We start from the raw sequence: 15,483 nt of genomic DNA on the forward strand, positions 1-15,483 counted from the left end.
GCTTCTTCATGGTTCTGAGTTTATAATCATTCCCCAGTATTAACTCTTTGTTCTTCTTTTACATAAAGGGGCCGACACCTTAAGTGAGAGCAGCTCTGTCAGCTTGGAGACTACAACCAACAGCAGAGATACTTCAGTGGCTACCTCCATCTTGTCCCCCTTCACGTCTGGCCACAGCCGAGATGAGGTGGACAATCGCAGTGAGCACAGTTACAGCGAGTCAGGGGCTAGTGGCTCCTCCTTTGAGGAACTGGACTTGGAAGGCAATGGTGATGGCGATGGAATGGCAGGTCTGTCAGCTGACCTTGGTTCTGTTGAAGACCAGGACACCACCAAGGCCAAATGGACCAAGGAGCCTATTGCCCTGGAGAAAGAAAGGGGCGAAGAATAAAGCCATTTCTTTTCTTGTGTTTCTTGGGGATTGGAAAGAGAAACTGATCATCTCTCTTGCTTCTTTTCTGTCCAGCCAAAAGATTTCGGTCACTAATCTATGTTGAGACCTGTCTTACTCTTTGTCTGCAGACAAGTATTTGGGGTGTTATAAAGGAAGAGCAGTTATATCCAGGGGAATTGTAGCTGGTTTCCACTCTCCTGTAGCCAGACTTAAAGATGTGTGCTGTAACAGGAAACTGGGAGTGGGATGGTGTGAAGTAGTGCTGGGGAGCTTCAGTGTTGAACAGCACCGTGTATTTCAGTATGTGGGTGTATAAGAGTCAGTGCATAACTATGCAGAGATCACTCTTCATGAGCCAGTAGATGCATTTGCGTGTAGACTGCCCTCTCGCATCTCTTTACTGCTTTCTGTGCTCCTTCCCATTTACCCCCTAATCAGACTGTTTCTGTGCAACTCACGCACATTCATTGGCACCACATCTATTGACACCAAAGAGCAGTAGTTACATTTGAAATTGAAAACTGTAGTGCAAACCTTTAACCCTTAAATGGGTGCCTGAGTTTTCTTGATCAGTAATGCACTTGACAGCTTCCCTTTCAAAGGTTAAAGTTTCTGAGCAGGGTTATCATGATCCCAAACACTCACATGTTGCTTCTGCTCCCTTTCCTATTCTTCTTCGCTTGCCTGTGCAACCCACTTTCACTGTCTTCTCTCTCTTAGATTGCATGATCATGCACATACAACTGTAGCACCCGTTAACATTTTATACTATGCCTCCAGGAAGTGAACTTGAGAAGTTCCTTGTCTAGTTTCAGATTTTATTTTTTTTAAAAGTCCACATGAAAGAATAGCCATCACACTTGACATAAATGGTGTCCTCTTCCTGCGTTCTCGGCAAAGAGGTTGTGAAGAATGGGTACTATTGCAATAAAACAAGGCAACAATACAACAGAAATGACACAACCATGTTTTCTCCAGTGCTGATTCTCAGAGGCTGTGATGCAGTGGAAGGAATGGAATGGAATATTCTTGTGTTCAGTGCAGTGAAGTGACAGATTTGCTGTAATATCCCAGATATAGTGGTAACCATAGTGGATTTGACATAATGTTGTGTGCCAGTGTTGGAAGTTTATATTTTAATTCTTCTCACAATTTCTGTATATTCTTCTGGAACAAATAATTTCTGCACAGAGAAACAAGTTACAGACAAGTCCACCCTTAATGCAAGATAAGAATTTCTATAGCTTTCATTGCAGTACACCCCTTAGAAGGATGAAATGAAGATGGTCTTCATTTTACATTGGTAATAATATCTGGATGCTGGGCTGGGTCAAACCTGCCTCCATCAAAGGCTGAGGGTTCTGTACCAGATTTTTCACTGCTGTCACTCTAATGAAGGTCTTGTACTGAGAAATCAACTGATGAGAATCATGTCACACAGTCTGAATTCAGAGCTCTATTGTGGGTTAAGGAAGGCATCAAGGCCACAGGAGGAAAGAAATACATATGTGTGTGTATTTGGGGTATGTGTGTGAAATATTGGAAAGTTCTAATGCTCCCCACCATATTCTTCATACTCTTGCTTACATCCTCTCTTGGAGGTCTTGGATCAATGGCTCACTCTGTTTCTTAATGGAATTGGATCCATATAGTGGGCAGAGATGTTCGACGTTCAGCCACCTTCAAGACCTTCTTTGTTTCTGAGCATTGACTCAGCCTGGTGGGAAATCAATGGGATGCAGTGTTAGAACCTTCTCCCTTGGGCTGTGTGGTCCATAAGGCTGCTAGCTCCCTCCTCCAAGCAATCACCATTGATTCCTTCCTTTCTTCTTTTTGCTCTTGTTGCCGTGGTCTATAACCTTTATATTTCTCTTCTGGCTTACTATTCCTTGGTATTTAATTCTATGGTTCATGTTCCCCCAATCCTGATTTACCATGATATCCAAATCAGTAATTCCACTTTAGCTACAATGTCCCTGAAATTAGTAGGGACGATGCAAGCAGACACATGTTCAATATATGGGGAGCTGGATATGTCCCATCCCCATTGTGCCTGGATTCCGTATAACATTCTCACACATGCTATCGGGTAGCTTTCCCATCCACCTAGATATTAACTTCATTCACTGGCACTGCACAGTTGATGTTAGTATGGTACATGGAATTACTTGAATGAGCATCATTCCAGCTATCCCAATTTAGCACCCAGTAGATTTTCTAGTGCCCATTGCTGAGCATGGCTTCCAAACATGCAGCATAGAGCATCTGTTCATATATTTCTACATGTGAGTATATCTATATGCAAATGAGTGTATATGTCCACAAGTACCCTTGGGTATGTGTGATGGTTTGTGCACTTGTGAGCGCCTGGGTCTGCTCACTTTTTGCATAGACCTGTGTGCACATGTGCACATACTCGGAGACAGAACAGACACGACACCATAAATGAAATTGCAATGTATTGAATGGTGTCGTGTTTAATTTGGACCTCATACTGTGGTCTTCCCATTTTCCATATGCATAAATGCTCCTTTTTCTGAGTAATAGGGATGTAATTAGAACATAGGAAGTTGCAGGACTAGCAGGAGACATATAGACAGGACTGTATTATGGCTTTCCTCATGTTTCATTTGACAGATACAAAAATACTGTTCTCTCTGTTATGTAGAATAGGGGAAGCAGGTAAAATTTCTTCATCTAATAATAACTGCTGCTTGTTAGTGAATTCTGAAGTAATGGAGGCAAAGACACCAGCATCAATGACTTGCTTATTTCCCCCCCCCCCCCATGATAGCTTGTTTGTATAAAGCTTGTTTACCTCCCATTGTGAATACACATATGGGAGGACATTACAAATCCTCTTGTGTGTGCCATGTGCATACACATATACATGATTGTAAGTTACATCATTTCTTGTTCTTGTTTGTGTGTGTTTGTGTCATGGCATATAAATTCTGTGTTCCCACATGCATACAGCCCCTTGTTATATTATGTAGCCAAGCACAGGTGAATGTGCTTCTTATATGTTAATCATCTTTTTGCTTATATGTTTGAAGTCAACAAGGCACATGTATCATCATGTATCATGTATGGCTGTATCATCTCACGATTCATGTGCACTTGGGAAACATGAGATAAATTTCCCTATTGTGGAAAACTTGCATTTTAGTGAGAAAATAAAGCTTAGAAATCTTAGTTTAACTTTCTCCCTGACATGCAAGCTTTCCGCATGCAGGGAGGTTTTTTTTAAAAAAGTTTTCCATCAATAATCTCTCATATATTCCATTCATGTGAAGAAATCTGCTCCATTCCAGCCCAGATAGCTCAGAGGCTAATGTATGAAGTTTTAATTTGACTGTGTTAGCTTGTTGACAGAGTACAAATTTTCTATAACCATCTTTGAATAGGAGCACAGGTGAGTTTAAGGTTGGAGTTTATTTGTTTGTTTGTTACTTTTCATTCTTCCTCCTCCTAAGAATTGAGTTGGTAATAGGTAAAGAGCATGAACAGATTCACTGAGTATTTGGAGCTGTTTGAGTTTAATGTGTTAAGCCACTGTTGAATTCATTTCTTTGGTTCTGCTGAGATGAGGAAGCAACCTTCACTAGGCATGTGTAGACAATGGCAGTTATCCACAAGCCATTTATTTTGGAGTAGACATACCATAATGGTAATTACAGTTGAAGGGTAAAAAATGACAGCTTCCCATCAACTGTGCTTTAAATATTCCAGTACAGATTCAAGCTAGTGAGAGGAGCACATTGATTAACCTGCCATGATCTGAACCATGAACAGGAGAAACCACCCGTACATATACTTTCACCTATACTCTCCTTTTGTCAGAATTCTCAATGAAACGGTGCTTTGTGTAAGAGTTGCCTGAGTAGTTCTACATAGTTTCTCCAGAAGCGAGCACATGACCTGGTGTCTCCTTCCTCTGAAGCCCACCTCTCCCCTTAACGGATTCTACAAGCTCTTAGTTGTCATCTTTGTGAACGTCCAGCATTTTGCAGACAAATAATTTCAGATATGAGTCCAGAATCCTAACAAACTCTGGTGTTGTATGCCACCATCCCTTGGGACAATCAATAGAGGGATTGTCACAGTATTTGAGAGACCTGCCCGCTAATGTTTCCCAGGCTGCTTCAGGCAATCTTTCACATGCCCACTTCTTCCCAAAGAATTGAATTGCCGAAGGCATAACTGGAGCCTGCTCTTATTAGGCAGCTGTCTGGCAATCTGCTCTAAGATGCTCTGCTTGTTCTGTGGCTGGGCTGGCCTCTCTCTCTCTCTCTTGGCACTTGCTGCGATTGTGAAGGGACTGGGTGATGAATAAAATTACCATCCATCTGTGATGAGAACACATCAGAGCATACCAAGGAGTACCAATGTTTCTTCTCTTCCATTCTAACCCTAGCTGACACAGTTTGCTATAATGGCAGTTTCAAATGCCTCATAGCCAACACCTGGGATAGAATGTGATGCTACACAATTAACACACATGGGCAGTTTTGTGTTGTTGCCTGTTGGGACATTTTACAGTTGAAGACATGCAGCTTTCCTAACAATTTCATTTTGAAGGCATAAATATCCATCGGTGTCTGCATCTCACTTTCATTAGCACCATATTCTGTGTCATCACTAAGATTCTCACTGAGTTATGAAAGAACTCTGATGCCTGATCAGAAGCCCATTTAAGTTCACAAGAGTCTGTCATTAATCACAATGAAGTTGTGATACTAAGAAATAACAGCCTGGGAGCCCAGAAATCTAAAAAATGAATGCACAGTGCAACAGGATTTTTAGAGAACACAAAATGCACCCTGTGGGTTCATTTTTCTTGGTTAGTGTACGTGAATCCAAAAACACTATAGGAGTGCAGGTTTTGATTCCCTCTAATGGTTCTTCTGGACATCTTAATGTTTGAGGTTTTATTTTATTTTATTGCTTTACTTACATTTAAGCTTCCCTTCTTCCACTTAACTATCAATGTGTCACAACATTTTTCCAGTTGCAAAACCACCCTTAGCAGGAAAAGAAATGTAGAAGGCTCCCTTCACATCCCAACTGCACCCCACAGTAGTAGACTTGCATCTGAATGATGTCTAGATTCATGACAATCAACCTCTTTCTCCAGCCACCTACAGGAAGGGTAGGTCTCAACTGCCATCTCCCACCCCTGCCCTATTCTTTTCTTCATGGTTATATTCAAGTGCTAATTCATAGGTACATACAAATCATAGCATAGAGGTGTTTGGAATTCTAAGCCCAAACTTTAAAAGTTTGTAGATTACATATGGTTGATTCTGCTTTTCAGACAACATACGTCATTGACATTCTGAAAACAACATTTATTGGAAGGGAAACATTAGGAAATTTGGCTTTGCTTGAGGAACATAAAGAAGAACATGTTTCCATGGACTAATTTGTATATGTTAACTCTTAGCTGCCCTAAATCTGATTACACCTTTCACATTTCTGTGTTTGTTCATTCTGTGCATGCAGCTCACTTACATTCCCAACTCGAATACTGATACTTGCAGGTACAGATGATGAGTTCAGCAAGCCTACTTCACTTTGACTGGAACAGTTTTGGAGATGGTACATTTTGCTTGCATTCAAAGCTGGTTGGTCATAAGCTGCAAACTGTCCATAGCAAAGTTAATTTGGGTTTTATATGCAGAAGTAGAGTTTATGACTTTGAATCCAATCATTTTCATACACAAAAGGCAGTGTGTGTGTGCATACAGGAGTAGGTACTATGTTTGGAGCTGAAAGCCCCAAATTGTCATTGAGTGAGCAGCCTGCACTGAAAAGCAAAAAGAAATGACAACTCAGTTCCGGTTTGTCATTAAGATACTGGCAAAGCTGTTGGAGAAGTTTGCTTTTTAGTTTGGTCCTGAAGTGAAAAGCACTTGTTCTGTTATGTATTTAATCACTATTTTGATATCATGTATAAGGCTTAAAGTAATCTATGTGCCAGACTGGTTTAGACATAGTTGTTGGGAATGGGGTGGGGTGGGTAATCTTTGTTGAAATTAAAAATGGCAAACAAAAAGCAAGCCCCTGTCCTCCACACTCTGTGAACACTGCAAAACAAAATCTGAACTCTGAGTGAAGTGAAACATGCCTCACTGCTAAACACCTGAGACTACATTTCAGGTACTGAAATATGTATAGTACTTACAAAAGCAACACGTTGGAAATGTATAATGATCTTTTATATCATGGATTTGCCATGTTATAACTTTCTGGTTTTTCAAGATTTATAAAATTGAATGCTTTTCTTCTGCTGCACATAATGAAGCTGCCTTATGCTGAGTCAGGCCCTTGAGCCCAATATTGTCTGTTACTCTTGACGGGTAGTGGCTCTCTCAAGAGCTCGCCTTATGAACTGAGGTATTTCAGCCAGAGGCTCCAATAACCATAGATGAGCCCTTTTGCTCTCTACCTCTCAGCTAGATCTTCTCCTGTCCTTAATGAATATCTGTAATGCAAGGATGGGGAACTTGGTACCTTCCAGTTGTTGCAGGATTCCAACTCCCATCAGCCTCAGTCAGCATGGCTAGTAGTCAAAAATGCTCAAAGCTGTAGCCCAACAACATCTGGGGAGAGACACACATGTTCCCTGTTCTAATGGATTCTTCATTCCACATATCTCTTAATTGAGCCTATAGGTAGATGAATTGCGGAGAAGGCTTCAACCCTATGTTCATGTACTTTGAAGAAGGTCCCACTGAATAGAGTTGAACTTAAAACATTCCTGAGATACGCATGGCTGACATAATCTCTTTGGATTTGGTTTAGCATAATTACAGAATTGTCTTTGTTGAGTTGGATGAGATGGGACTGATGACTCCAAGTTTAAGGGCCCGTGGCAAAGTGACAACCCTCCCCTGTGGGCGTAATGGCAATAGCAGTGCCATTTAAAATGTCCCCATATCCTCTGACCTCATGTTGCTTTTCAGCACTGTGAAAAACTAAGGTTTCAGTCACTGATAATCAGGTGGGTCCCAGTCCACAGCAGATGTCAGCACTGATGGGCCCTGAGCTCAAGGGTGCTATCAGTTGATGCTGGACCTGATATTAAGTGATAATTTCCTCCCAGTGTGATTGCAAGGGTTGAGAAGGATGATACAATTTGAAACAATGCTCCAGGATGCTCCAGGAAGCCTTGCTAGCTCCTCAAGAATAAAAGAAGCCAGGAAGATGACATTGAGAGAGAGATTTATTTATTTTTAAGTCTCATTTGAAAGGATGTACGGCATATTACACTTGCCAGCAAAAAAATCCACTGTAAATCCTATGGATAATTGAGAGGTGTATATATAGCACCATTGCACAACAATAATGGGATATATTGGGCACTTCCACACTGTGTATTGTGGACTTGGTGCTGTTCATGCATACAAGTTTTTCATAGCATTTTCATGACAGCCCTATCAAATGCCATCTCATTCTCTCTCCCCTCCCCTATTTTAATCCAGAGTTACCATTTCCACAGGGTTTTTTTATTTATCCAATTTTCTGCAGAAAATAATATGGGATGGGATTTTTAAGAGGAAGGTGTCATATGGAATACCCAGATGTATAAGCAGCACTGAGTCCACAATAAACAGCCATTTACTCATTATCCCATTGGAAAGTGCATAACTTGAATTGGAGGCTTAGAATTGTTTGTGGATGAAAGCTCCCATGTGACTAAAGTATCTTAACATTATGTAATATGCATATGCAGCACTTTACTGCACTATTTCCTTATAGGGCTTATCAGGGGTTCTAAGGCTCTGTACAATGTAATCCCTCTAGAAACTAAAAGCAGGTAAAATAATCTCAAAACCAGGAGATATATTTTACTTTAGTGTGCTATTCAGTTTCCCTGATGCAGACTTGCTAGAAGAATAGGCTTGAAATACTGTTATGGGCAGCAAGATGTCATGTAACACAGCTGCAAAAACAGGATTCACTTCTACAGTTGTAGAACTATAAGCTACTCACACAATTTGACACCATGATCTATAAATAGAATACTAAATTGCTGGTGTCAGGATCTATAGAGGAATTAAGGGGAAATGACAGGTATTGACACAGTGGAAATGTGACTTACATAGGCCAACTAATGGAGCTGCAGTGAATTGGGAAGGTGGGGAGGGGTTCAGAGCCATTTCTCACTTGGTTTTGTACTGACTAAGACAGGAGTGCCTGGCGTGCTCTGGTCCATGGAGTCACGAAGAGTCAGACACGACTAAATGACTAAACAACAAGAACAAACTAAGTGTGCATATCTGGCTACAAGATATACGTACTGCATACAGTAAACCTAGTTTCCTTGATGCTTTTAATATAACAGCATGTGGACTGGGAATCACAGGACTGGATACACTTTTTGGAACCTGATCCCCTGAGAACCTACACTGAGACATGTAGTGATTGAGTTATAACAGATTTGGAATCTGGGGCAAAAAGTGGAGTAGCCATATTTGTGGATGACGCCTATCAGAGAAACTGAAGCAACACATTTCCCAGACTCACTACATGGCTTTTGAGGTCCCTTCCAACTCTGTAATTCTGATGAAATCCCAAGCAAATGCAAAGAGGTTCAGAAGGCAGCAGCAGCAGCAGCATGCAAGGGAACTCTGGTGGGGTCTGCAAAGTGGACACAAACATGCAAACTTGCTCTGAGGGTTGCTGGTTCAAATCAGTTTCTGGTTACTCCCTACCCTTTCCTGGCAACCATGATTATATGAAAAGGGGGCTTTTCATTAGGCAGAGACAAAAATTAATGCACACATTCTCCCGGGGCCACTGGTTCAAATACGTCAAGGGGAAAACATGGTACACACACCCTGATAGTGGCTGGAAAGGACCGAGACAATAGTGAAATGGGCAAGGAGTGCATGACTTGCACCCAGCAGAAGCTTCACTTAGGGTGTCTGTTCCCCTGAGCTGTCTTGTCATGGAATATGCCAGGATTTAAGAGCCTGCTCTCTCTGTGTATGTAGGTTGGCGACTTCTTGGGGAACAGCGGGCTTCATCTGGCCATTGCTGGTGAGGCCTCCTTCATCGTCTACATGGAACAGTTTCTTGTTCTCATCAGTTGTATCTGTTGGGTGTCATCCATGGAGAACAGAGAGAGAAAGAGAGATGAACAATTCTAGTCCTCTGGAAAAGCAAGTTCCTGAAGCTGGATGCACCAGTGCATCAAGTGAAGAGGTGAGAAGGAAGAGTGAGCAGTGATGCCTGAGTGCTCCAGCCAGTGGACATATCTCAGCCTCCCTTCTCTGGGAGAGGGGCTGTCTGCAGTGACTGATCATACTCAACCCTTCCACCTATAGTGGGTTTCTGCTTGTTCTGCTCCATTCATCTGGGCTGTGCTCCTGCAAGGCAAAATTGCTCATGAGTAAACAACAGTAAGAATGGTTGGAGCAGAATGTGTGGCCTTTGCCAGTGGAACTTGTGCCATGTGGGCACAATGCATCCGCTATGTGGAGGGTGTTAAATCCCACCACCACCCCCAGTTGAGGCAGCAAATGGTCAAAGCCAAGAAGAATACAGGGCCTAGGAAGAGAGACCAATTGAAGCCCTGTGAGCCAGAGGTTTCCCCGCCCGGTTATGCATACAGCAAGGAAGTTGAAATATACTTGGAGTCACAAAAAAACCTCTAGCTTTATATACATTATTTACACAATGGGTCCCATCTGATTGGCTGCTTCTGCTTCCCTCCTGGAGCCTTTTTGGGCTGCTCCTGCAGGCCAATCAGGTTGTTGCATTCTAGGATCCTACCTGCCTATTGTTCTAGGATCCTAGTTTAGCCCTACCTGCCTATTGTTCTAGGATCCAAGTTTAGTACATAACAGATGTTTCTTGATGTGCCAGGGGTCATGCCTAACCACACCACCACTCAACCAGCCTGCTCAGATTTTACAGAAGGGTCACCTGAATTCTCCCTGATTCCTGCTGCCATGCAAAATGGCCTGCTGTGAAGGGCAGTTTCACCCCTGCTATCTCCCAGCAATGTTCCATACTCTAATTTGAACCACCTCAAAAGGGTATTTGTGGCTTTAAATTCTTTACTTCCTCCTCAAAGTGTTCACCATTTTCTTAATGGGGAGAAGCAACTTTCCTTTTGGGGCTTCTGAATTGCTAAATAGAGCACAAATGAGGCATAAGGGGTGGGGGAAGTTACACAAAAGTTTTAGCCAGCCAAAGATGTTAAGAGAAGATGTTAAGAGCACGAGAGGTGAGACAGGCAGGGACATGAAAGGGCAGCTTTTGAAACCAGACAAGAAGGTATGGGGAGAGCTGGCAAGACTACAAAGTGTGGCAGAATTAATGGGGACAGGAAACTAGCAAAAAAAAGTATTGCCAACTGAAAAATATGCAGTTAGGGATGTATTCAGCAGAGGGTAGATTTAGAAAGGTTTGATCATTGGCTCTTTTCATCTGTTAAATAGATGGATTTGTTAGGGGCATTTAGGACATTGTGGTTTCTGCTCTTAAGTATGTATGATGGTTGGACAAGATGAGCTTTCGGATGCTTTCCAGATGTATAGTTTTAATGCAGCCCACAGCACCACACTTCAGTTAGCCAGGGGTGCCACATAAACACTGGCAGCCTGGCACTATTAAGGTGGGATATAAATTATAGAAAGAAACAGGAATACACTCTGGGATTTTAAGGAGAAAATCCATTCTTGATTACTGAGTCAAAATGTATGTGGACAGCTAAGATCAGTGAAAGGGTTTGGGCTCTCAAAGGTTGGGCAGTGGCAAAGGAGGATGGGTTATGGAGAAGGGATGAAGACACAAATAAGAAGGCTCCTGATTAAGGTCAGTACCACACAGCACAGAAATAAGAACAACTGGTCAGTCATCTTGTTTGCTTCAACCAGCCTAATGGCAGGAAAGCTGCTCCCATGCTGACTTCAAGACCATTTTCAAAAGTGCCCATCAAATGTGGCTAGTGAGCCCACACAAGGGCAATTCCTCCCCCCTAGGCTTCTCTATGTAGTGCAGGACTGATCTGGACCTTGTTCAAGTCATGACCACCCCAGATTGCTATGGTCAAGGGCCAAGAGCCATCTGTGGCTGAGAAATGTCAAAAATGGGAGACATACTGGGCAGATGCTTCTTTGCTGTAGGCAGCTCAGTGGTAGAACACATCCTTTGCACCAAACAGGTGCATCTCCAGGGAGGGCTGGCTGGGAATGATTTGTGTCTGGAGAGCTGTTGCTACCAATCAGTGTAGACCTCACTGACCTGGATGCACCAATAGCATGGTTTGGTATATGGGCAGCTTCCTGTGTTCTAACAGCTTTGTCCAATTCATTTCCTGTTGTAAAGTGGAAAGTCTGAAAGGAAATTACTAGACTTAAAAACAACCCAGCAGAAATCTAGTTCAGTTGTACAGCTAACCAAGTCCCATCTTCTTATGGTTTTTTAAAAAGACTCATCAATTCTCCTTTTTAAAAGAAATCTTTAGGAAAGAGAGCTATATATAATGCCAGGGAATATAATGCCAGGGAAAACAGGGGATGTTCTCACATGCCAATAAGCCGAGCCTCTTTGGGGATAGAGATCATGCTTCAAGATAACACCAAAATTGTTGGAAGCAAATGCAAAGTTTGAGCCCTAACATCTCAAGGTGACAGTTGCCAGGGTCTTTGTTTCCTCTCATTAGGAAATCAGTGGTGTCTTTGGGGTTGCGAGTCTGACTCTTCTCCAGGGAAAGGCAAACATTCTAGCCACATTCATTTGGGAACGTGATGGGCATCCTGTTTTGAAAAGGTCAGAAATAATCCTCAAAAATAACAATTGACATGTGATAATTCAGGACTATTTTGTGCTCTGCCTGATAAAATATTAAAATCCTCCAGCCTGGGTGGAAAATATTTCTCTCCCCATGTGTTTGTCTTTGTTCCTCGTTATTACAAAACAACAACAAAAAGGCCTGAAATATTTATGCCAGGCTGCCTCTGTACTGAGGGCAGCTACCTGACTGAGATTCCTAAAGGCACCTTGTCCTCTCACCTTGTCAGCTGGTGGAGAGCCTTGGGAAGCAGCTGCTGGTGTTGCCAAAGAACACCAAAACCGGAAGCGGGAAAAAGAAAAAGTGCTTGAAAAGGCCCATCTCTCATGCTCATTCTTGATTTACTAAAGTCACCCTAAGGTTAGGATTGGGAGGGGGGACAATTTTGTTTCAGGTTAGAGTAAAAGGTAAATCTACCTATTTTTTTCTACTTTCCAAAACAATTTGCAAACACCGCCTTCCTGTGTAATTTGCATTTCTTCAAATTTTTCAGTGCAGGTCTCCAGCCAAATAATGTGCACAGAAATGCACATATTAGTGAAAATAATGTGTGCTATTAGGGAAAATATAAATATTAAGGAAACTGCTTCACAACAATACCTATACTAGGAAAAATTGCATAGAAATGTGCCATATTAGGAAAAATTGGTGCTAAAATGCAAATGGGTTTCCACTAGAGATTTTTTAAATAAATTGCAAATTGATAAGGAAATGTGCAGAACTAAAGACTGGAAGGGGTGATTTTTCCTTGTCATTTTCATGCGAAATGCCTTTCTTCCAGTTTTGCCAGCATGCAGTGAGATCTGGTGTGTAAGTATGTAACTTTCATTTTCAGTAATAGAGTATATATAAAATAGCAACATGTAGGTATGTGAACACATGGCCTGATAAAAGCGTGACAGCATGCATGTAGCCAGTTGTCATCATAGCTCTGGATGGCAAATAATCATCAAACTTTTTTTTTTATTTTGTCTAGTACAGCATTTAGTAGTAAGCAATGTATGGTGTAAGTGGAATGCATTGTATCATATTTTATTAAAGTGGAGCTTAGGAGCCTAAGAATCACAGAGCACAGGAATCCACTGTGCTCAGTAATACACCCCCCACCCCCCATAATGGATATTTGGTTCACTTGCTTTAGGCCTCCAAATTCTTATCACACAGAGTGCCTTATTGACACCAGAGAAACAGTGCATAAAAGTGTCTTTGAGAAACACGGCCTGCACATGACAGAAGGGATGCCATGTGGCTTCAGCAGGGGAAGAGAGCAGAATAAAATTCAACAGCTGTGTGACAGGCAAAGGTCTCTCACCAACAGCTGTTCAACCTCTTTCCCACTCCTGTCTCTTGCTCACTTTGGAAAGCAAAGTAAGAAAACACACTAACTGGTCTCGGAATCCCATGAAGGGTCATCTTCAGGAAAACATAACCAAATAAAAAGAAGAAGCTCTAAGCTGATGTTTGATCTCACTTGGCAGTTTTGTGATCTGCAGGAAAGGGAGTGGGGGGGGGGGACTCCAGCAGCTCCACTCAGTTTACATTAACTTTTCATCTGCCCAACATCCATATCCCTCATCTGAGCACAAGATGAAAGCTGGCAGAGCCTGAATTGGTAGGTTCTGAATTCTCTACCAACATCAGATATGCAGCCATTTCTAACAGGCTCCACATGGATTTCTCTTTAAACTTGCCATTCTCTCAGATCTGTTCCCCACCCACCTATTTGATTGTGACCACAGCTGTCTCTTCTCCCCTTGTTACATGCACAACCAATTTAGCATCTATGTGGTAGCATCCCAGTTCAGCCCCATCGTCACCACTGCCACCCCTTCGCTTGTTACCTCTTTGCTTTGGCCTCTGCCTTATTTTCCCTTTCATCCAATCTGAATAACTTTCTCCCGACCTTGCATTTTTCAGGCACCATTCCTCCTGTGCAGTTTCCAACCATCTTCACAGTTTCCAACTTCCTCATCGTTTCCCTCAGACTTCCCTGCCTAATATTCCCTTCACTTGCAATCTGAGTTCTGAGACCAAAGGCTTAGATCTTCTGTCAATTCCAATCCAGCAATGCCTGTTGCAACTTTCCTGCAATCAGTCACTTCCTCTCTTATTTCTTTTAACTTAGAGCTGGTTCAAACATTAATTTCTGATGCTTGCCCCCAAAAGGAAGGCATCTTATCATGTGACTAGAGTGAGGCATGAGCCAAGAACTAATGGATTACAGCTGTAGCAATTTCCACGATCACTGAAGTGCCAGCATTTTATTTATTTGGTCAGTTGGATTTAGAGCCCATTCAGTCTTAAGGCCCCAGGACAGGTTAATAAAGATGTTGTTAGTTATTCTACTTATCCTTTCTAGGTTGAATAAAAATGTCTTACATTGCTTCCAAAAGATACAATCTTACTGCTTTGGTGAGCTGCAGCTCTACACCTGTCCTTGTGATCCTGGCTTGGCTCATCATTAAGAAACATTCCCAGCTGATCTTAGAAGTCATTGTGTTGGGACAAAGAGATTGACTCAGGCCATGCACTATCAAATAGTCAACATCAAACATTAAATTGATCCCTAGTGATTAAACAGCACAAACAACTGCAAGTCTACTCCAGCGTAAGTGTCATTGAGTTCAATGGGGCTTAATTCTAGAAGAAGAAGAAGAAGAGTTTGGATTTGATATTCCGCCTTTCACTCCCCTTCAGGAGTCTCAAAGCGGCTAACATTCTCCTTTCCCTTCCTCCCCCACAACAAACACTCTGTGAGGTGAGTGGGGCTGAGACACTTCAAAGAAGTGTGACTGGCCCAAGGTCACCCAGCAGCTGCATGTGGAGGAGCGGAGACGCGAACCCTGTTCCCCAGATTACGAGACTACCGCTCTTAACCATTACACCACACTGTGCATTCTAGGATCACAACCTTAATATATTCCTCACTACATTCTTTTATCACTTGTGCCTTTATCCATAAGAACATGAGAACAGTCTGCTGGATCAGGCCAATGGTTCGTCGAGTCCAGCATGCTGTTCTCACAGTGACCAAACAAATGCCTGTGGGAGCAGAACATGAGCACAACAGCACTTTCCCTTTCCATGGTTTCTTGCTGCTTCCAACTGTGGAGGTAGAGCATAAGCATCATGGCTAGTAGACATTGAGCCCTCTCACCCATGAATTTTCCTAATCCTTTTTTAAAGCCATCCAAATTGGTGGCTGTCACCATCTCCTGGGGGAGCAGACCAGTTTTAAGGTTTATTGTTACATTACCATGTTGCATGCCCTCTTTTCACC

At 42.3% G+C, this 15,483-nt stretch overlaps 1 protein-coding gene and 1 long non-coding RNA gene across 6 annotated transcripts in view; one reads left to right on the forward strand and one right to left on the reverse strand.

Annotated features, from left to right (window-relative positions):
- TEX264 (testis expressed 264, ER-phagy receptor) overlaps positions 1-6,720 on the forward strand; it is a 151,093-nt gene extending 144,373 nt beyond the window's left edge. For all 5 annotated transcript variants that reach the window (XM_083488773.1, XM_083488770.1, XM_083488772.1 and 2 more), the window contains one exon: positions 69-6,720. In XM_083488773.1, the coding sequence (XP_083344899.1) occupies positions 69-391 (323 nt within the window). In that variant the 3' untranslated portion in view covers positions 392-6,720. The remainder of the gene's footprint in view (positions 1-68) is intronic.
- Positions 3,176-14,841, reverse strand: LOC310700026. The gene is made up of 2 exons (XR_014522369.1): positions 10,213-14,841; positions 3,176-10,177 (listed from the first exon to the last, which is right to left on the reverse strand). It is a non-coding gene; the product is annotated as an uncharacterized lncRNA (long non-coding RNA).
- Between the last annotated feature and the right edge of the window lie 642 nt (positions 14,842-15,483).

This window comes from Podarcis liolepis (genome assembly GCF_965112155.1).
Source record: "Podarcis liolepis genome assembly, chromosome: 2".
NCBI classification, from domain to species: domain Eukaryota; kingdom Metazoa; phylum Chordata; class Lepidosauria; order Squamata; family Lacertidae; genus Podarcis; species Podarcis liolepis.